This window comes from Nilaparvata lugens, chromosome 1, assembly GCF_014356525.2.
Source record: "Nilaparvata lugens isolate BPH chromosome 1, ASM1435652v1, whole genome shotgun sequence".
Taxonomy (NCBI): Eukaryota; Metazoa; Arthropoda; class Insecta; order Hemiptera; family Delphacidae; genus Nilaparvata; species Nilaparvata lugens.
Genome location: NC_052504.1, coordinates 25,209,842 through 25,233,105, shown reverse-complemented (window position 1 = coordinate 25,233,105; position 23,264 = coordinate 25,209,842). Strand labels below are relative to the sequence as shown.

General features: G+C 33.4%; 1 protein-coding gene across 2 annotated transcripts; it reads left to right on the top strand.

Annotated features, from left to right (window-relative positions):
* The first annotated feature begins 7 nt into the window (after positions 1–7).
* Positions 8–19,259, top strand: LOC111047511 (synaptobrevin-1). 2 transcript variants are annotated; one of them, XM_039423372.1, is made up of 7 exons: positions 28–230; positions 1,276–1,393; positions 3,074–3,152; positions 7,089–7,168; positions 13,623–13,674; positions 16,001–16,073; positions 18,702–19,259. In XM_039423372.1, coding segments are annotated over exons 1-7 (426 nt in total). In that variant the 5' UTR covers positions 28–228; the 3' UTR covers positions 18,724–19,259. The 2 variants fall into 2 exon arrangements, with proteins under 2 accessions (XP_022188967.1, XP_039279306.1); XM_022333275.2 differs by lacking the exon at positions 16,001–16,073 and having other exon boundaries at positions 8–230.
* The last annotated feature ends 4,005 nt before the right edge of the window (positions 19,260–23,264 follow it).

Here is a 23,264-nt window from a genome sequence, read left to right as displayed (position 1 = left end):
TGAAAAAATTCCCCTACTTGTTGAAAACCAGCTGATGAGTTCCCCTTCCACAGGGAAGTGATTTGTTCTTGTTCAAACTCAAAGTTCGTCTTTCCAAAATTGAGTCATCCGTTCCATGACGTTTAAAAATAAAAGTGTTGTAATTTTATAATTACAAATTTAGTCTGTAAATTAATTTGTTAAATTGATTCATAGTTGTCATAAATAGGCTTGGTTCTATTTTAAAACATGTAAGTACAGTGCTATAAGACATTTGACTTGTTTCTATCTCACGTACGTAGGCTACATAAAGAAACCTTGTATAATGTCTTGGTGTTGTGCTATTTAAAATTTAAAGTTGATTTACAATTCATCATCAAAAAGTACCATATTTTTTACTATTTTCTTTTTATTAATGAAGAATGGTTATTTGCTATGCATGTGGAATAAACTTCTACCTAAGACTTTAATGCAATTAATAACATGGTTAGGTTGTCTTGTTGCTGCAAAATCAGTCTTGTATCCTGTTGGGATTATAAGATCCAAGATCTCAGTAATTATAGTTGAAAAAATATTCAATTAATAAACGAATTTTAATTTTTTAAAATTTAAATACTGTTGTAATTATCTTATTTGAAACGGCTCTGGAATCGGCAAATTGCTGCATTGTCACAACAGGTTAATTTTGATTGAAGGTTAACTTAGTTCTTATAAATCATGTTTCAACTTGTAAATTAAGGTACATTCTTTATAGTAAACACTACGGCTACCAAATTGAATAGAATTTTCTCCGGTTATTTGAAATAACTTATAGTCAATTTGTGAATGATTTAGAGTGATTTAAATTCTTAAGAGACTATTATAAACATTTAAACTGATGAAACTTTCTGGATTGCTTAGCATGTTATTTTTCAATTTAAAATGGCAGTGATATATACTGCTGCTTTGTATTACCAGCCTCTTTGTATGTTCCATGGGAACAAGCACCAATAAAATATTCTATAGCCTACTATTCTTTGTAGTAAACAAACATGATTTTACTTTTTATGTCTAGCACTACGTATTTATAACGTTATCAACCATTGTATCAATATCTTACTCCTGTTTACTTCGGTTTTTAACATTACGGTAATTTTCAATGTAATTTTTTTGTCGTTATTCTCTCATGACGTTATTCTTCTATTTTAAATTTTAAACTTCTTCATAAAGTTTATTCTTACATAATCTTACTTATTTTTGTGATTCTTCATTTTCAATACCTTTGTAATATTTGCACAAACAATTCCATGTTTGTAGGGCAATGGATGGAAGTGGATTTTCTGGAAACAATGATCTTGGTGTTCCAAATGGATCACGGTCTGCATATGATAAAACCAATAAACGGCTACAAGAATCACAGGCACAAGTAAATGAGGTTAGTTATAATTTATTAAATTTTACATTATTTGTTAAAATTTGATTGTAAATATTTCTTTTTTTTTAATTTTTAAGAGGTTGAGAACAAAAATAATCAGATACATCTATTAATCTTTGACAAAGATTGCTAGATAAATTTTGTCTAGATTAAATTATTAAATCAACGTAGTTCAAAGTGATTTGTATTGCTTCTTTTATATGCAAAACTGGGATTTAACATCGATCCAAAGTTAACATGGAGTGCTCATGTGGATGCTGTATGCAGAAGACTGTCTCGTGTGATCTACCTGTTGAGAAGACTGAGGTGCATGCTGACTGAGGAACATTTGATTATGGCCTATTATTCACTGTTCCATAGTCACATTATATATGGAATACTGCTGTGGGGACACTCTTCACACTGTGAGAGTATTCTTATGCTGCAGAAGAAGGCAGTTCGGATATTATCATCCAGTGGTCATCTGGAGCACTGTAGGCCACTCTTCGCCAGACTTGGGATTCTCACAGTTTTTAGCCAGTTCATCTTTGCTTCCCTGGTTGGTATTAGGAATACCAATCTGACAGTGAATTTGAGGGGGTTGCAGAGTGCCTACTCACTTCGAAATGCTCTCGAAGTCAATGTTCCTCGATGTAGGCTAAGTAAGGCTCAGAACTGTTATCCTAATATCGCTATTAAAATGTTTAATATGCTACCTCCATCTGTGCGTCATTTGAGTGACAGTGAGTTTAAGAGGAGACTCAAGTCCTGGCTGCGTGCCAGACCATACTACTCCTTGAGTGAATTTTTTCAGGAGTCTACAGTTGACATTTAGTGGCCATCACCGTGTTTAGCCATCTATGCCATTATGTTTTATTTTTTGACATGACAGTGTTGTCAAAAACTTTCTGTGTGATATTGTATTTTTGACGTGATGACCAACCCAGCTCATCTGGCTGGTTAATGGTTCTACAAATGAAGATTGATTGAAGATATATTTAGTGAGTAAACTGGCATATTTACAACATGTTTTTTTTTTTGAAAAATGTATCCTCTTATTCATCCCACGGAATTGCACCGACAACCTGTTATAAATCTTTAGCAAGCAAATTGGTACCAGGTGCATGTATGTTGATATAGCCTAGTACCAGTTTTACTAGAATTTTTGTAGTACAAATTATTGCGAGGAAAGGTTGGGATTAGGTTATGGTCATGTTAAGTTAAGATAATTAATTTTGAAAAGGTTTGAATGTGCACTGTATTTGAGCTGTAGGAAATTCATATTCAAAAATCTCATTATTTGACCACAATTTTTGAGCTGGTCTGTGAAAGGATCTGACCTATTCTCAATAGAACATTTTCTAATGGAAATTTATTCTGAAAGACTTTTGACTTGTATTCGTATAAAATTATACCATTACAGTATAACATAAATATAAATTTTATTGAGATGATACTGAATAGTTTGTAGAAAATAAGCTTTTTACTTGTACTTGTAATAATAATTAGGCTATCCAATTCGTTTGTAGAATAATTACAATCATAAGAGACATTTGCAAAGTAACAAAATAACAACTGAAATAGAATTGATGCGCATAATTGTAATCCTTGTAAATAAAAAATAGTTACCTTTCAATTTGGAGATGAAAGAGCTCTCTTGAACTTCTATATTTTTATTTATAAACTTTTATGGTTTTTCAGGTTGTTGGCATCATGAGAGTGAATGTTGAAAAAGTCCTTGAGAGAGATACAAAGCTTACCGAACTGGATAACAGAGCTGGTAAGCTGTAGACCAATGTTTGTTTGACTCAATCAATACTATTCATTCTTTTTAGAAGAGTTTGTTTTTTTAATATTGTATCTTACAGCATAACTTAGTAACGTGTATAAGAAACAGTTGTGGTAGAAGGGTAACTGCTTTGAGCAGGCACTCTCAACTCCTAGTGATGCTCTTTCAAACCTTTTAGGGCCAGTTTTCAAGCTCGGGATTTAGCTAAGTTCTAGGCTTTAAACAGCTGGAGTCAGAAAATTGGCATTTCGAAACGGGGCGTAGTCGTAGTCCACGTTTATATTAAATCTCGAAAAACTAGAAAATTGAACACAAAATAAAATATAGAGAGAATAGTGTAAAGTTTCAGGTATTTAGAATTATTCAGGAATGTTTCATTTTGTCAAGGAAAAACGTTTCCAATTATAGAAATGAGAAAGTAAAGATTATCATAAAAACTACGACTACGCCCGTTTAGGAAAGCCAATTTTCTGACTCCAGTTATTTAAAGTCTAGAACTTGGCTAACTCCCGAACTCGGAAACATGACTGTGGTTCATCATGACTCCTATAATTCTCATAGAAATTACTGTGTGGCTTACACTGCTAAGAAAGAATTCAATTCTTTCTCAACCTGAATCATCATCAAGGAAAATGCAGAAGAAACATCGACTTGGCATTACCCAGGAAGTCAATATCAGCTGCTCAAAGATCAGTCTCATATTTAGGACCAAAAATTGTTAATAAAATAACAACAGTCATCAAAATAATAGTTCCAATTAATATATTCAAATCATGCATTAGAAAAAATGGCTGCTTGGTAATAGAATAACGTAAATCATAGTGAATCATTATGAATACTAAATACAGAGGAGTCCAGAAATGTTTAAATAATTTGACAGTGAATATCTTAATAACGCACTGGCAGGCCGTTTCATACACCGTACGTAGATTCAGCGACGTCTTTTGAACGATGTATCTTCCAATTCTAAACAATCTGTCTATTTCCAACCGGCGTATTATCGCCTCGCGTCAATGATGTGGTTTTCAACGTAGCCGTCGCTCCTTTATCGCGGGCAGCGAATGCGCTCGCTCCGAGCTTGAAAAAGACACTCGATCACAGGTCGAACTGTGACCAAATACATACAGCACATTTTGGTGTGAACTGTTCGTAGCTTGCGTATTAATACGCTGAGATACTTGCTACATCGCCCGGAGACGCTATGGCGGTCTGAAACGGTATTCAAGTTTACAACGGCCTGAACCGGCCTTACAGTTTGTATGCGCGCTACTCATGCCTCACTATCGTTTGACAAAACATCAACTAAAATATTAGTTCGGGCGCAAATGTCATGAAAAAGGCACACCGTGGTCATTTTTGGGTAACAGCCGTGGAAGATGTCTCAATTTCGTTAGGTCTAGCATAATAAGGATCGTGATGATAATAACATTTTTGGGATTGCCATCATGGGTTATTCTCTTTCTACGCATCATTACAAATAGATTGATACCATTTCCAAGTCTGTACCTTCAAGGAGTTTTATGAGTTACACGGTTTTCTAATTATTAGGTTTGGCATATAGTGGAAAAAGTGTGTTTTGCACGGCAAACACTATTTTTTCCGATCCAGCCGAAAAATGAACTTACAGCTTTCAATCAGATGTCATTTTGAAGCTTTGCAAATATTCTGCAACACTGTGCCAATAATACTATTGTCTACTGCGAATGCATATACAGAGTGGGAAGGAAAATATTTTCCCCGAAAAATGTAAGTTTCAAGTTTTTGAAGTTGAATTAATCACGAAAAAGTAGTTCAAATTAGACGATTCTATCGAAAATTAAAGATTGATTAATTGAATTCCAAACACCTAGGTGGTGAAATCAATCCGATATCTCTCACAATAACTGAAAAGCAAGCGATATAAAAATTTCGGTCAATGATGACTGCCATTTTGAATTGTTAATGATGTCCAGTATTTTCGTTGTTTCCAACATCAATATTCTTATTCGACTTTTTGTAACGAAGAGATTGAGGCCATTTTAAAGTCTCTATCTTGAAGTAGTCATGAAAAATCGATTTAGTTCTAGCTTGTTACGCTCATGCGTATGGACGCTTCAGGAATCATGCAGGGTTTTATTTGGAGGGAGCTGGAGAACACTTTGTTGACGTGCAGCGCATGAAGATATATCGATTTAAAGCTGAAGAAACGATCCAAATTTCATAGATTTTAAATTTATCTGCACAAAAAAAGTTATAATGGAAAGAAATTTGAAAGCATTCAGAAAAAACGCTTTTTTGGGCTTTTGAAGGTTATAACTAATAAAATATGCGTTTTAGAGGGACATTTTATAGAACAAAATTTGTAGAAGGAGTTTTTTTAAACATTTTCGTTCAAAGAACGGTTGAATATCTTGAACGGTTATTAAAATACACGCGATATAGCAAAACCCTAAAAATTTTGGCGGCCATCTTGTTTCAAAGGTTTATGCCTGTGATTTCGACTTATCATCATCACGATCCTTATTATGCTAGACCTAACGCATAAATTGAGACATCTTTTACGTCTCTTACCCAAAAATGATTACGGTGTGCCTTTTTCATGACATTTGAGCCGGAACTAAATAAAGAGTAATGATATGATCACATTGGATGCATGTTTGTGCAAGTGCACGTCAGATCATGCATGAGTCCAGAAACAAAATATGGAAAGATTCATTGAAACCCGTTGTAACTTGTCTGTAGCTGCTTACACTGAACGCAACCAGCAAGTGCATGCGTTCAGAGTGTTCCTATTGTTCATTCCAGATTTCCATTCTCATCTTTGCGCAAGATTTCAATTTTGAGAAACATTTTTCTAGTGTACCTCAATGTTGCCATTTTAATAAGAGAGGAATAAATTGTGGTATTGATTACGTAAAATGATGATAATTTTTGCCCAAATTCTCCTGTAGATGTTGATAAAATCGTGCAAAAGATAATAACCTCGCCTTCTCTGCCGTGGAAGAAACGTTTATGAATAAAGATTAGAGTTTTCTTTTATTTATTGCTGATTTTGTATCAATGGCGAGACGTTGACTGTTTGGTGTGGCATCAGTCGAAACTTAATAACGGTGGTGGGGGGGGGGTTCAATAAACTCTCAATTAAGCATTTAGGTTAAGTAAATTTTGTTTCGACACTTGATAATCTTTAATTTGTTGAATAATCAAAATGTAAGAAAATGTTTTAAAGGTTTTTTTAAAATTAATTCATCTGGTAGTGTTGTTCCTGCTACCAGAGAAACTATAAGATGATGAAATAGAACTATTCACTGTATAAAAAAATTAAAGAAGGTGGCATTGCATGACCCAATCGTCGAATCTGTTGTATGAAGGTAGGCGTAGTCGTTATAGACTCAGTGAAGTTAATTGTAGTTAAACAGGTTTTATCATGAAAAATGATTAATAGTTCATCTCACCAGTATCTGTGTCAAGTCAACTAGAGAAATTTGTTCCTTTGAAAGTACCTACAGGTATTTATTGCAATGCTCGTACTTTTTATGTAATTTATTGTATCAAATACCTTTTTTGGTTTAATGTTTAGCGTGACTTCTTGTCATTTTTCTCATTTAAATTGTCCAATAAGACACGAAGCTCACAGCATGTTAATATTTTACGAGAATTTTAATTTTAATCAATTGATAATATTGAAAAATGAATCAATATTGAATTGTTTTATTGTATCGTGGACGTAGTATATATGATATTTTAGTATGAATTTACTATTTTCTGTGAATGATGGCTAACAAAAATTGCAATTAAAGTTGAATTGAGTAGAGATGTTTTGATTTAATACTTTTACTTGTTTAAATCCAATGAAAAATCATCAAATTATAAAGGTTGCTGTAAATTTATATTAGCTCTTCTGCATTACTCATTGTATCTACATTAGTCATGATATTATTTTTGCAGATGCATTACGAGAAGGTGCCTCCCAGTTCGAGCAACATGCAAACCGTCTGAAGAGAAAAATGTGGTGGAAAAACGTCAAGGTATACTCTTCATCCTATCACTCTTGTTCCTAATTATTTCTGTATCTTATTCCTGGAGTGCGAAAGCCGAAAAAATTGGTACTATGTTGTTTGGGAAGTCTTATTATTATAACTTACTCATTATTTGAGAAATTTAATTCAATTCAAATTCAATTCAAATCAAATTTATTTCCTACACAAAATTCAACAATTACAAAATTTAGGATAATGTACCTTAATCTAGTTTACTTACATTCTATCAACAAAATAAAGGTACAAGAGGTGGAAATGAAACCACTGGCATAAGTGAAAATCACTTGTTCGCCAGTAGGAGTAGCATATTGTCAAACTTCGGTCATCCACATCTAATTAAAACAAAAAAAAAGATGTATACAAAATAACATAAATAAATTACAACTTATATTCTAAGAGAATTATTCAAGCTATGTATCGAGACTCTTAAATTTAGCAGAATAGTAGTACAATTACAATGGATATAAATTAAATTATCTACACAATATACAAATCAAAATAATGACTCTCAGTTATCCATTTCTTAATATTCCTTGCTACACTTTTGGAAGGTAGTTCTATGATAAGCCCGGGTGGAATAGAATTTATTAGTTTTGGAGCTATATAAATTAATTGCTTACGAATAAGTGTTAGGTTTGAAACATATGATGCGAATTTGTACAAATTATACCTAGTCCTATGATTTTCATTATTTAATTGCATAAAATTAAAATTGTATCTACAAAAATATTTAATCACGCTCAAAACATACATTTGTCTTACTGTCATGACTCTAATGTCCTTGAAAGCACTCATTGAGGGATAAATGGTTGGTTTATTCAATATTGTTTTTATTATCATTTTTTGCACTCTAAATAAAGGAGCTACATGCGTATCGAACGTACCTCCCCAAACCACCAAACCATATTGTAGCAATGATTGCACCAGAGCGAAGTACACCATTCTCAGCATTGGTAGCCGAAGGATCGATCTTAGTTTGTAAACTTTATAAGATACAAACCTCAATCTATCACAAAGGTGATGTGTTTCTTCCATTTAAATCCCTGCTCAATTATAACACCCAAATATTTCAAGTGACTCGTTCTTTCAATTTCGGGGCAATCACAACAACCAGTATTAGCATCAAATTCATTACAATTAATATGCAATTTCAGTTTACATGCCGTATCTTCCTGGCCAGTTATATTTCTTGAAAATGCAATATATTTTGTTTTTTTAATATTCAAACTTAGTGAGTTCATATCCAGCCATTTCTTTAGTAAGGAGATGCCTCTTGAGACGGCTCCATACACTTGGTGCCATGTTTCACCGCAAAACAAGAGAACAGTATCATCTGCAAAAGAAAACACCTCGCCCCCGCTCAGATCCAATTTCAACAATTCATTTACATACAGCAAAAATAGGATTGGTGATAAGACTGTACCTTGAGGTAGGCTGTAGCCAGTAGGAGAGTCATTGATAACTTCACTAACTGAGTCATTAATAGTTAGAATCTGTGCCCTACGTGAAAGGTAACTATCAAATAATTTTAATGTAGTTCCTCTGATTCCAACCCTTTCTAGTTTACATAATAGGCGCTCATGAGATACTGTATCATAGGCCTTGGCCAAATCAATAAAGATAGAAAGAGTTTTCTTTCCTTTATTTAAATGATCTGCCACAGCGTTCGAGAACTGAATTAAAGCATCGTTAGTACTCTTATTATTTTGAAATCCAAATTGATGATCTTCAATTATCTTATGTGACTCTAAGAATTCCACAATTTGTCTTTTTATTAGCTTCTCCATTATTTTAGTTAATGAACTCACCATACTAATTGGTCTATAGTTTTCCGGTAGCTTCTTATCACCTGACTTAAAGAGAGGTTTTATCTTGGCTATTTTAAATAAAGATGGAAAAATACCCTCCTTAAAACATCTATTTACAATAAAAGTGAGTGGTTCAGAGACAAAGTCGGCTATTTCCTTTAGAGTTTTACTTTTGATACCGTCAATACCCGGACTGGTGTTATTCTTTAGACTAAATATTGCGTTTTTTACTTCAGTTTCATTTACAGGTCTTAATGAAAATGAGTCATTCAATCTTGAGTTGTCTTTCTTGTATTCAAATTTAAATGAGGACTGGTTGTTGTCATATTTAGGTATTTTATCTGCATGAGTTTTTCCAACAGTTACAAAATATTCATTCAATTCGTGAGCTTTTAATTGTATGTCATCATCTGAGTTTCCTTTCTTATTCAGAAGTTCATTAATATGGGACCATAGTTTCTTAGTATTATTTCCGCACTCATTGATTCTATTTTTGTAATAATCATACTTTGTTTTATATATCAAATTATTTAAGAGATTCCTATGAGTCTTAAATTGATTTTTCAAAACGGTGTTAAATGGTTCCTTTTTCAATTGCCTAGCAATTTTATCTCGTTTATTAATAGATTCAATCAGCCCCTGTGTAATCCATGGTTTAAGCGGTTTCTTCTTATGTCTCAATTTTATCTCGGTTGTAGAAAGGTGTATATAATGTGTAAGTGTATTAGTAAATTTTTCAACCATTGGATCAATATTTGTGTATATGGCATTATCATCATACAGAGCTTTCCATTCTTCTTGATTCAGATATTCTTTAAGTTTACTCATATTAATTTTAGTAAGTTTAGCTAATGACTGTGACGGGGATTCTGAGGATGTTATACCATCAACTTTTAAGTGAAGTGTGGTCGCAAAGTGAGTGATCAGTAATTGAAAAATATATGCTGAGAGACTTGCTAATTTGTGATTTATGAACTGCAATTTCTCCGCAGCACTATTGCACTATTAATTAACTTACATTTTCTGTTGCCTTTGATTAATTAAGTTCATTTCGCTCGTAAACTTTAAAGAAAATGGTTTATATCATTCACTTTAGTCCGAAATAGGTTAAGTCTTGTAGTTGTTCACTTCACAAAATTTTCAGTTTTTATTTTTTTCACAAAGTAGATTTAAAAAAATTAGATGCTTCAAAACTAAACATAGAAGAAAAATTTCACATTTTTATCACTAAAATAGAACATATTCACATATTAAAGAAATGGTTATGAAGAACTAAAGAATTTATTTATTAGTATGTTTAACGTTAAACAATTGAAGATAATTTATTACAAAACAAACAAAAAGGTTCTAGCTTTTAATTTATTATTTAAAACATGAGATGATTAATTTACAAAACAGAATACTAATTTGAGCTTTTTTGTTGGGTGGGGGGGAGGGGGGGGGGTTGGAAACTGAAACAATTTCTATTATGTGAAAACCTTACCTTAGATTTCGGGTCCTTTTGTCTGCAAGAAGCAGGTCTTTCATAAAAGCTGTCTTGTGGAATTATTGATTATTCAACTACTTTTCACATATTGAAATTACTCTTGCCAATGTAACTGATGTGCCCTTGCTCCATAACAATAATAATAATATAACTTTATTTAAATTCTTAAAACAACAAAAGCCTCTCTTATGAGGTATGTATGTGGTTGGCAACAAATACAATTTCACATTATTTAAAATATTCTACAATTTTCCATTTTTTAATTCAGAGTCTGTTAATAACTTTTGCCCATTCCCCCCTGTCTCTAGCTTTGGTCAGCCACAAATCTCCAACTCGTTGCGAAAGTTCATCAATTCACGGGAGTCTGGGCGTCCCCTCCCTCTGGTCCTGTCCCGTAGTAGGCCTATCCATTCCGTGCATGTCTTAGCCCATCTGTCAGCTTCCATCCTTGCCACGTGACCGGCCTATCTCCACTTGATTAGATGAGCTTCCCGTTGCAGATACTTCACATTGATCATTTTAAAAATTCCCGTGTTTCTAACTCTCTGTTGCAGTCGAAGTCCGAGTATACATACGTCTTGACATTTTTGTCTGAGTTGTCTCTAATCTTCTGTTAAGTTCAGCTGTCATTGTCCAAGTTTGAGCCCCATACAATAGTGATGGATAGGCACATTTTCTGAGGGTTTTCGCTTTTAATTTATTCGAGAAATCTCCCTTGAATATTTTCCTTAGGATCCAATACTTCTTCCATCCCTTGTTTATTCTCTGCTTTATTTCCTTCCCTTTTCGATTCTCAAAAGATAGAAGTTGACCCAGCTACTCATATTCATCCACATAGTACATCGACCCAACATTGACCAACATTTCTCTCATCTCTTCAACATTTTTTCCAATCAACATAACATCATCTGTGAATCTTAGGTTTGACAGCTGATATCCATTTACGCATAATCCTCTGTTTTCCCAACTCATGCCTCGTTTTAGCAACCTTGGTCAAGGCATTTGAACATGGTTAAAGTCTATCAGCTGGTCAAATCAGAAATAATTCGTTCCACCAACACCAGTTGAGTTTAACCACGGTCAAACCAATGGTTAAGTTTGACTGCCGCCGAACGGGCGATCAAATTATTTGAACACGGTCAAAAGACTGGTTCGATCAATTTCCTTGCTTGTTTGTAGGTTACTATAAATGTTTTTGACGCAATGAAAAATTTCAAAGTTTTAAGTGCGATTGAATTTAGTTGTAGTAAATTATTTATTAGGTTCGTTCTCGGAATCTTCCAATTAGTGAATTATTATAGTAAAGAAAATAAAGGAAGATTTTGAATTGAAGATTTGTTTTACTCTCGATTACAAAGTAGGTCTTTATTATTCAATCCTCAGATCATCCTTGCTGCTTTAATGTATCTCATTAAAATTGGAATGTTCCTTTGTTTATAAAAAATTGTCAAAATTGATGGTGATTTGTAAATCTCTTTGTACGAGAGTATTCAATTCATATTTGAAATATTATTATAGATGTGTAACTATACAAAACGTCTGTGCCAGGAGCGTATATAAGAAGGGGGTCCAGTGGGTCCGCCCCGAAATAATGAATATGAAGAAAAATCAGTACAGTAATTACAGAAAAAAGTGCAGTAATCTAAATTTTTGATGGCCTGACGGTAAAGTAAAAAGGGCATTCAGCGCAAATTACCCTCTGAATATGAGCAGCAAAACTGATATAAGTATCATGGGGTGTTACTATATTTCCTATATTAGGCTACAGCATTCAATTTGGATTTTCGTTTAATAATGATTATTAATTCATTAGCATTTGAATAATTGCAATATCTCAGTAATTTCCATCCATCAAAATCAGATGTAGCCAATAGCAAGCCAGCAAACATGTTTGCCAACTTCAGAAAAGTACAGCTACAAGAGTTGACCATGTTCAGATTTGACCGACGGAGTTTTGATCAATCCTGAGGTTGGTGGAACAGTTGTATGTTTGAACGAGTGATCAAATTTTGACTATGGTCTAATTGACCATGGCTAGGCTATATTTGATCAAGGTTGGTGAAACCGGGCATCAGTCTTCTAAAAACATATTCCAAACAGCAATTAACGAATAATTGGTGAGAGTGGGCACCCCTGTTTTAAACCTCTTTCCACCTTGATGATCCTTCCTTTTCGCTTAAGCTCGATATAAACCTCATTATTTGTGTACAAACTTCTTAATATCTCAATATAGCCAGTCTCTATGCCCGATTCTTTCAATGCCTTCCACATTTGACCGTGGTTGATACTATCAAATGCTTTATGAAAGTCCACAAATCCAAGGTATAGAGGAAAATCAAATCAAATTCAAATTTCTAGTTTTTTTATTTCTGGACTGAAAAGTGGACTCAAATCAATTCAAGTGGAAGACATAACCCATCATCTTTATTCATTCATAACTCTACCTTCATTGTATTATCATTCATCCCATCATCACCACCTAGGCTTAAAATACTTCTAGGAAGTCGTCTTTGTAGAATAATGAATGAATAAAAAAATCTCATACTCTATGCTTTTTTCGATGAGTTGGTTGGCGGCTTGTAATTGCTCAACTGTCGAGTATCCAAGTCTAAATCCAGCCTGTTCTGTGGGGTGATTTTGTAGATCTTGCTTATTACTCGGTTTTTATTACTAATGCGAATATTTTGTAGATGGTTGATGTCAAAGTGATAGGCTTGTAGTTTCTTATATCTGCTCGAAAACCTTTTCTGAATAGAATTATAATTTTACTTCTCCCCCAATCTGTAGGAACTGTCCTCTCCACCATAATTTTATTGAAGAGTTGTTTCAATGGTCGAAGTAGCACATCGATTGCGGAAATTATAACTTCATTTGTAATACCGTCATCTCCTGGAGCTCTGTTCTTTTTAAAGCGTTTAATAGCATGTCTTATTTCTTCTTGTAATGTTGTAATATATCTGGTACTTGATGATCGGCTATTTATGCTCCATAGTGTGTAGGAAAACTTGTACAGTGGCTGATAGTGAATCTATGTGAAGCAACTAACACAAACATTTTCTACTTACTGCAATATTAATTTTTAATCCAATCCTCCTTTGGTTCAAATATCATTGACTTGATTTCTGATGTCTGATCTCATTTGTTGCAGATGATGATTATTCTGGGAGTGATTGGGGGAGTTTTCTTGATAATTTTCATCGGTAAGTTTCCAACAACATTTTTTCCATAACAACTAGAAATTAGTTACAATTTGTATTTATTTTTAATAATAATCATATTATTGATACAATTGAAAATCTTATTGCATACTTCTTTTTATTCAAAAGTATTACTCATAGAATTGGTTAGATTTCAGCAAAGACAATGCAAGTAGTTTCAATAAACCAATACTTTAAGTATATTGAAATCTCTAGTATTATACCAATACAAGTGTTTTAGTTTGTATAAAATTATCTGACACTTGGTCCTTCATCTGAAGAATGTGACAGCGTTGTCAAATGGTGTGAAACTGCAAGTTTCTCAAATTTCAATTTTAATCACAGATTTGTATGTAGAATATTATCTCCGATAATACAATAGTACATTAAAAGTTTCAAGGTTGAAGTATTAAAAGGAAATTTAGTTTTTTTTTATTAAATTGGAAACATTGCGAAAATATGTTTTTATATTGAATATAAATCCCCTCAGAATTATTATGGGGTGCCGTAATTAGTAAGAATTTTATATCAATTTTTATTTCAAGAGATAAATGGGTGTTGGAAGCGACAAAGTTTCTCGGAAATAATTGAAACTATTTCTGTCTCAGGCTCAACTCACACTTACGCGACTCAGGTTGAGAAGAGACTTGACTCTAGTTGAGAGCATGTGTTTTCAAATGGTGACGTCGCGGAGACTAGAATCGACTGGTCTGAGTGTCACCATTTGGAAACACATGCTCCCGACTCGAGTCGAATCTCTTCTCGACCTGAGTCGCGTAAGTGTGAGTTGAGCCTAATTGTCAGAAGTAATCGGCAAAACGTATTTTAGTCTCTCGGGAGTTTCAAAGTCAAGAAGAGCGGCTGAATGGTGTTCCATCAGTTCCAATGGTGTTCTATCAGTAGCTGGGACCAACAAAAACAAAATACAGAACGCTTGAAAAATTCAGTGACTGCTAAGTTACATGATTATGAGGAGTGAATATAACAACCCGCCTTGAATAATCCAAGCAGTGATGCATTACAGCCTTTCTCATAGCAACCAGCATCTTGCAATTTAAAACAACAAGTTTCTTGCATGTCGAAAATCTTATTTTTTTCTTCTCGAAATGTCTCGATATCGATTAACATAATCATCAATTTAAAAATAAATGTAGGTCGGATAAAATAATCCAGACACCAATGGACAGGAGACATCCTTCTCGCTATTTTGATTTGAAATTCTTACTTATATCGACACCCCAAAAATCTGAGAGAAGCAATATTAAAGAAAACATACTTTTGCGATGTTTTGAATTTCATCAAAGTAATTGGATTCAATAATTTAATCCAGAAACTTTTTCAGCACTACTGTAATATCGGGGATGATATTCTACATACAATTCTCTGGTTAAATTAGAAGAAAGAGTTGAAATTTTGTATCATTTGGCAACACTGTAATTTCTTTGGATGGAGGGCCAAGTCTTATCTTTTTTTTTTACAAACTATAGTATCCAATTTCAATATTCTATTATTACACTTTTTAATCAGTCTGAAGATGTAGAAAATTCACAACTCATGTGCTGAATCCATAGTTATTTCCGTACTACGTTTCTTACATCACGCTTATCAACGCCATGAGTCTCAAAACTCATTAAAATGTCAGCTTTCCAGATGTTCTTCGATGTGTTTGAATATATGTCAAGACCTTCCAGTTGATTTCCTCTCTCATTTAACCATGGCTGCTTGGCTGGAATCTCTTATTTTTCTTGAATCCAGTACACTGAATGAATTCACTTTTTAAAGGAATTTACGATTTAAATAAAGGTCTTAATTGACGTTAGTAATTTTATTATTCTTATTTAGAAAGCAAATTCCAAGCACATTGCAAGTGTGCCAAAGGAACTCACATGGGTTAGATTAACTAGATTAGATACGGATAAAAAGGATGAAATTTTTAAGTTCAGCTTATTTTCTTCACCTATTTCTACATCGCATTACAAACATGGATAATTACCGGTGTTGATGTTGATTTAACAATGTAAATGGATAGAGTAAGATAAAAAATCTAAATCGTCTATAGAGGAAAATGAAACAAATGCTTTTTTAAAGTTTCCAAACGATTTTCTTCTGACACCCTCAATCAGTTAATTTTGTCACTTATCAGCTATCAATATTCTTCCAATTACAATTAATAAAGTAGATAAATGCTTTTTTCATTCAAGGGTATTTCTGAAAAATAAGATCTGTTATAGGATTTAAAATATTTATTTCCTTTATTATGTATAGAAACTAGTCTTCAAACTCAGAGTTGATTAGTGGGTGATTGTTTGATGCTTTTTATGCTTCCTAGCTGCTTTGTCATTGCCAAGACATCGTACAATACCTAGCGATCATCACGAATTTGTCTATCATTCGCAATTTCTGTGAGTTATACACACATTAGAAAACTGATTGGACTTGTTCCATTTTGTGTTCAAGGGAGGTGGCAGCGTTAGTAGTTATTTGTTACTTGGTGGTTCATAGGTAGTATTACTCAACATTTCGTGTAAGCTAACATTTTATCGGGGATTGGAACTAATTAAGTGTGAGTTTAGATAAGATAGACTAAAACGAATAGCTTATTGAAAGACCATTAGAGTCCGGGAAGTCATTGATACTTTATTGAATTCCTTAATACTTTCTTGAATTCCTTTTCATGAATCTTGCTGAATCCTATGCAGAGATCATGCATATCATAAACCTAACTCTATGTTTAGTTTTTAGGACAATTAGAAATGATGAATTGTAGAATATAGTTGTGTAAACTCAATGTACCAGAGTCTGAGTAGAGTGTGTAGAGTCTAATGTTGATTTTTGAACGGAAACGCTTGGCTTCATGAGGGAACTCATTCTCATTCATTGAGGTTATACTTCCAGTATTGGATAATTATTTATTAACATTGTATTTCAAATTAGTAGTCCACTCATTTTTTTATAAATTATCTATGAATAAAAATATTCAACATTTTCTGTCGTTTGCATTAATCAATTCTTTGTTCATTTTAGTATTGTGAAATACTGTAATTTATGTCGGTGTTTGATAAAAGTACTCGTTGATGTTACTGTAGTTGAAAATGTAAAACGTTGAGAATGTACCGTAGTTATAAAATCTTCTAAAAACCTTCTAGCAAAGTTAAAATACACTTATATCACAAGTAAAGTATATAACATGATAGAAGTAATAGAAGTCAATAGATTTGAATATTTGATAATTAATAATAATAATTAACAAGCTCATTTGTGAGGAATTTTTCTAGATTTAATGTAGACAGTATTGTTTTGCCATAGTGATTAAAGCAAAGCTCAGTACTATTCAAGATTTTTTCATAGGCTACCCACGGCTGTATTCAGTTGTGTTCTGATTCCTCCTTTGATGTATTATTCTAATGGGAATCAATTATCATATTATTCATACAAATATCGAAGAACACCTGGGGAATTGAGAGTAGTTCTATGGCCAGACCTGGTTTTTTATAATTCCCTTAAAAACCCTTTATAGAACAATCAGAGTAAGATCTCATCTATTGATACGATGCAGTCACGTAACGTGCTAAACATGTAGAAGCAATTCCCTTGCTATTTAATTTGTGGCATTCCGTGTCTTACCCTTTAGTCGCTCATAGATGTAATATTTACTGAATAAGATTGCATTGAAGAATATATTCAAATTTCTGTATGAAGTCGTTATTTGTAAAATTGTTTAAATGAACCTTAAAAAAAGAGCATACTATTATATTTGCTGTTGTCTTACTCTGAGCAAGATAGGTTGGTTTGAAATTGTTATCGTGTTTGGGAAGCGGTTGACTCCGTGCTCGCGTAGATAAGTTGAGAGACATGCGCCTGCACCTTCTGTTGTATGGGTGACCACTTGAGAAGATGACTCTACTAAATACAGAATATTAAAAACAAATGTCCCAATTTCAAACAGTCATATCTATTTAAAAAGACGACGAACACAAACCAATTCCACACCAAATTACTCACATAAGCATCAATTTAATGATGGTGTATTATATATGCCCTTCTTTTGAGGCTCGGATAACATCTACAAAAAAGTTGGATCCATACATTTTAGTTTGAGAAAATTCACACCACACGATCACTTTAGTAGCATCTCGTTTATAGCAATGAGGCAACGTACCATGTAAGTCAATCAACATGTTGTTATATGGCGAACCAAAAACCCTCATAAAACAGTGGAGCATGAACGAGATTTGTTCATAAGTGAACGTTTTTTGTGCATTTTGACAAACCAAGGTGTATGGACCCCAGTGTTTTGTAGATGTCGTCCTAACCTCAAAAGGAGGGCACATCGAACAGTTATAATAAACCACCATAAACGTGATAATTCTGTAAATAATTTGATGGAAAATTGGTTTGTATGCAAAGATTTTTTATAAATTTTAATTGTTTGAGATTGGAACAATAATTTTGAATCATTCTGTATAATTTATGAGTTGAAAAATCGTTTCCCGGAAGTTCGGTACACACCTGAAGCAGTAGCCCCACACTCATCATCATCATCAGCTATCCCATCACCCACGCACAAAGCTGTGCTTAATGTGGGCATAACCTTCAGCAAAAATTGTTACTATTTTATTTTTTTCAATCATGTTAATACTTTTATTCAATCATTTTAATCAAAATTAATTCTTTTTTCATGTTGAATTTCACCTCAATTTTAGTAAAAATGTCTATGCTTAGCTGATATGTTTTCCCTCTGAAGGTGATCCTGATTTTGTTTCAAGGGTTTGTCTGTTGAAACAAACATACTAACTTCATATCATACGAGTACCTCTAAATATACAGATGACAAATGTGATTTTATACATAGGCATGATTCCTTACATACCTTGACATTTAAATCAGAATATTATGCTCCTCTTAACTTCCACTTGGAATGTATAGCTAATAATATTTCATCAGTCTTACTTAATAATATTCAGTCTAATGTTCAAATAGATTCTTATTTGTGTTTGTATCAGAGATTAATTTAATTTAACTTTTTACAGCATGGATAGTATCGGCTTTTGAAGATACAACTGAAAACAATAAAAACTGATGGCATCTGCAATCAACTCACCTCTACTATGTATGTATACTTTGATTGGATTGAACGTGAACATTCTGGAAATGAAACCACTTCAAGCGCCTTACTTATGTGATATAAGTTGAGTTGAATTACTATGAATCACTGGTGTATGTAAATATCAAAGTATAATTCTTCATCAAATCATTATAAACTTATGTTTTAAGATTGTATTAAGTTGTATTTATATTTTTCCAATGTTTATGTCCACTTATTGATTCTTAATGCTTATCATTTATACTGTTATCCAGCCCACTTTCAAAGAGTAATTGATAATGTCTTTTCCTGTATTATTTTTGTGCTTTGAGTTTAATTTCTTGTCACATGCATAATTTATTCCATTGTCTGTTGATCATTATAATACATATATGTAATAACTTATAGTGCCTTTTATACAAGCGATGTATCTTTTAAAATAATATATATTGTTACATTGTTTCTTATTCGCAGAATATAGCTAATAAAAATATTTATTTTAAAATGTTGTATATTATTGTGATACACTGTTTTCAAGTTCATATTATTTTTTTGAAAAGTTGGTTATGTTCCTTACATCTTAGTAAATTAGGTCTGTCTTTTTTATTGCGGATCACTCCTACATAAATAAGGTTTCATCTGTAAGTGACGAAATCACTTTCTGTTTCGGAATGTACCCTAAACTGAAGTTACTTTCCATTTTGCTTGCATAAATAAACGAATAATCTGGATATAGTAAAAAAGAAGATACCGAATAAACTAAGAATTCAATAACGCAAGTCAATTCTTCAAATGATTATGAAAACTACTCTAGTTGCACATTTTCTCACCCAGAAGTAATTTACATGATGACAAGTTCTGTGCAAATTTTTGCACTCAATATTCTGGGTAAAAGATCCTTCTCCTCTATACAACCTACCGTAAGTCATCCGTGGTCGTTTCATAACAGACTTCGTTTTTCATCATTGAACGTTCAATGTTATTTAATTTATTTTTGTTTTGATGAAATCAGAAATATGAGATTTATTCATGTGATTTATTCGTAAAAAATATTTTCTATGATTTGATACAGTGATAAATTTTCATATTTAAGATGACATATTTTGGTAGCTCATAATATTTCTTCTTAGTCTGCCAGAAACTATTTGGCAACGGATCAGCAAAAGGATAGAGCGATCTGGTTGCTTTCGTATGTCAGACAAGGATAGCAAACCAATGTTTGCGATTGTACCTGATAAGTGCTGACTTTTATCGTGAATCTCATTATAGGAAGGAACCTGAAACCTAGGGGCTCAACAATGACATTCACGGCACCTGATCACCAACAACCATCAAGATGGAAATAAAGATAAAATTGCAAATATTAAATACTATTGCGATCAAATATTAGTTGTTAGATGCATTTCTGAATATTACCGGTATTCAATATTATGAATACATAATTATAAAATATAATCAACATAGCTTATATTCTACTCTTAGCTATCTTATCTGCTGCCATTTGTAGTTGCAGAAGTCTTTAGGTTATTGTATGACATTACATTTGGAATTTCGTTTGATTAAGTTAATCTATATTTTGTTTGGTCCAGAAAATCAGTTTATAATATTTATATTCACCATATTATTAATATTACTTGAAATGATACGAATTTCTTGAAAGTGCCTCAATCAATCCTTTAGCGTCACTCCCACCTTCTATGAACAATCGATCTGAACAGTCTAAAATTTATCATGAGAGTGTTTTGCATCTGTCATTGTTACTATTAACACGGAGTAAGGAACAATACTTACTCCTTAGAATACATACACACGGAGTAAGGAACAGTACTGTAAGAAAATGTTTTCATTGTCTGTTCTATTATTGTTCTTATAAGGGAAAATATGATAAAGTATATCTCGATATTAGGCCGCCATACCAGTTGAGGCCTATATAATACTATGATGTAGTAAAACCAACTACCAGATAAACACCCCGGTATTCCTTTGTTTTTGCCAAGAGTTCCGGCATACCTCTTCATCGCTATTATAAGCCAAACGTGTAGAATATCATGAATGCTCTCTTAACTGAATTGAGTGTGCACAAGATATGAGCAAATGTTCCTTTCCTTACCTACCTGTATTGCTAGATATGGAATATAAGCTCTGTTTGCATTCAGGTCGTATACATGGGCCTAAATGCCTCTCGAAGGGTAGGCACGGAAAGTTTGCCATTCCAAATGATAAAGAAAACAATTACAGTCGAGTTTAATTAAGCACAAGCAAAATTGCGAACCGAAAAACGGCAAGAGAGAGGAATAGGAAGAACTTCGGTTCATTCACATTGTTTTAGCCTATGCATTTATTATCGTCGGTGTCGGTGCTTACTGCCTACTCTGCACGTAGCTTCACCAGGCTGAGCTACGGCAGACCTACTTCATGTAGGACTTAACAGAGCACTTGAATCCAAATATGAAACTCTGTGAACCATAACCATGTTCAGTTTAAAGTAGCACTTGTCATTGGATAACTCTGAATCGTTACTCAAAATACTTCAAATTTTGGGGAAAATTAATAATTATCAAAATTACCAAATTTCATACAAATTTAATAGGTCTAAGTATCATGCAAGGAATATGAAATGAATTAAAATACAAAATAGTGTGAATAAAAGCAATGAATTATCATGAATACGAACTTTCATGTAGTGTGGACGATTGTTGGTTGATAGTGCTTTTATTAGTTCATGAAAAGTAGACAATTATTATTGCATAATAAAAAAATTATTATTATTTTTAATATTGGAGAACAGATTTATCGAATGCTTTTTTCACTAGCCAGTTTCTAAGTGAATGTTCGCTTTTCAATAACTTTTTATTCACACTTAATAAGAATAGAACATGTATACTGGTTGCTTAACCCGAATAATTTTTTTTGATTATCTAGTTTTTTTTAATTTGATTGGTAAGGCATCTTACACGTAATTACATTTTTTTCATTTATTGAAATTGAAATTAATCTGGCAAGAATAAAACAGCCATCTCATGAACGTTGAGCGAGAAGCAAAATTGGCTCGGGAGTGGTTGACTTGAGAAACTGAGAAATACGAGAATTTCCTCCTTTAATATTCAATTTTCTTTGAAATGAGTCTGAAACTTATAATGCTCTTTTGTAGTCATGTTTAATCTGCAGCATGAAACGCCCGTGAATCTGAAAGGCTTTATTCGAAGACATGGAATGTAATCCCATGGCATTTGGCTGACGTGACCTGAGTCAACATAAGCCTGTTTCAATTAGTCTCAGGAAGCCGAAGCCCCATCCATCGATTGCCCCTCCCTCCACCTCCAAGCCATCCTCCCTTGGCTTTCTGCGTCCGAGAAATTATCTCCGGGTTACTTTGCCACTGTCGCTCTATCCTTCACACAGCAGCAGCCGCCTTCTCAATTTCAAATTGCGCTACTTAGCCTGCAAAATTGAATTATCTTCGTGTCTTGCAACTTGCAATTGAATTACCTGCTAGTCATGTCATCACGTTCGACGCGACGATATCATGTTATCAAGCTTCTACTTTGTCAAGCTCTATCCCAGTCCCAGTTCTAGTTGATACTGTTATTGAGGCATCCTTCTGAGAGCTGTATTGCAAAATGGGAAATTCTTGAACGAATAGCAAAGTTGCTTGTTACGGTGTAGACTAGCTCACTGTTTGTAAGATGAGCAACGACAATACACTGTGAATGAACGTTTTTATCATGGTGCACGTGAAATCCACTATCCCTGTTACCACTATCTTATTATAGTATGCTGTATCAATTTCATTCATTAACAATTTTCAGTGAAGTTGGTGATTTCCCACAACAGTGGGTACAACAGCATTTCGTTTGCCAACCCTGCCAACTAAGTTTTCTACTGTTTTGTTAAATTCTGTTTGATTTTAGAAGTTTAATATTACCATGAGATAGTCCGGAATGAGAATTAATTTCAAATTTCAAATTAGTATTTTGGAAAAGATCCATATAGTAGGATAAAATGCTTTACTCATTTAAAATACGTAAATGTAAATGGATAATACATAATAATAAAATGCGCCAGAGAAAGTTACTTATTAGAAAAAAATCCCATGCGGTGAATTGGTTGTGTAGAGGGACAGGGGGGGGGGGGTAGGAGGAGGAATTTCTCAAATTTATCCTCCCTCAAGTAAGTAGCCATCATGCTCTGGTCTAGAGAGCAGCGGACCTTCGTAGTAGAGAGCTTCTTTTGTAATGGTTGATCACTTGTTCTTGCAAAGCAACGTGTCTTCCGCGCTCGATTTGAAATTCCTCCTCACAGATAAGACTCCCCAGCGTTCGGCTCGCGATCACGCAGCTGCTGTGGCAATTTCTAACTTCACTGTTCGACGAATTTTCCATGAAGACCTTCAATTTCATCCCTATAAATTGACTGTTGTTCAAGAATTGACTGAACACGATTTTGTTGCCCGTCAAAATGCATGTGATATGCTGATTGACAACCTACCTGAAGACGCGGTCATTTTTTT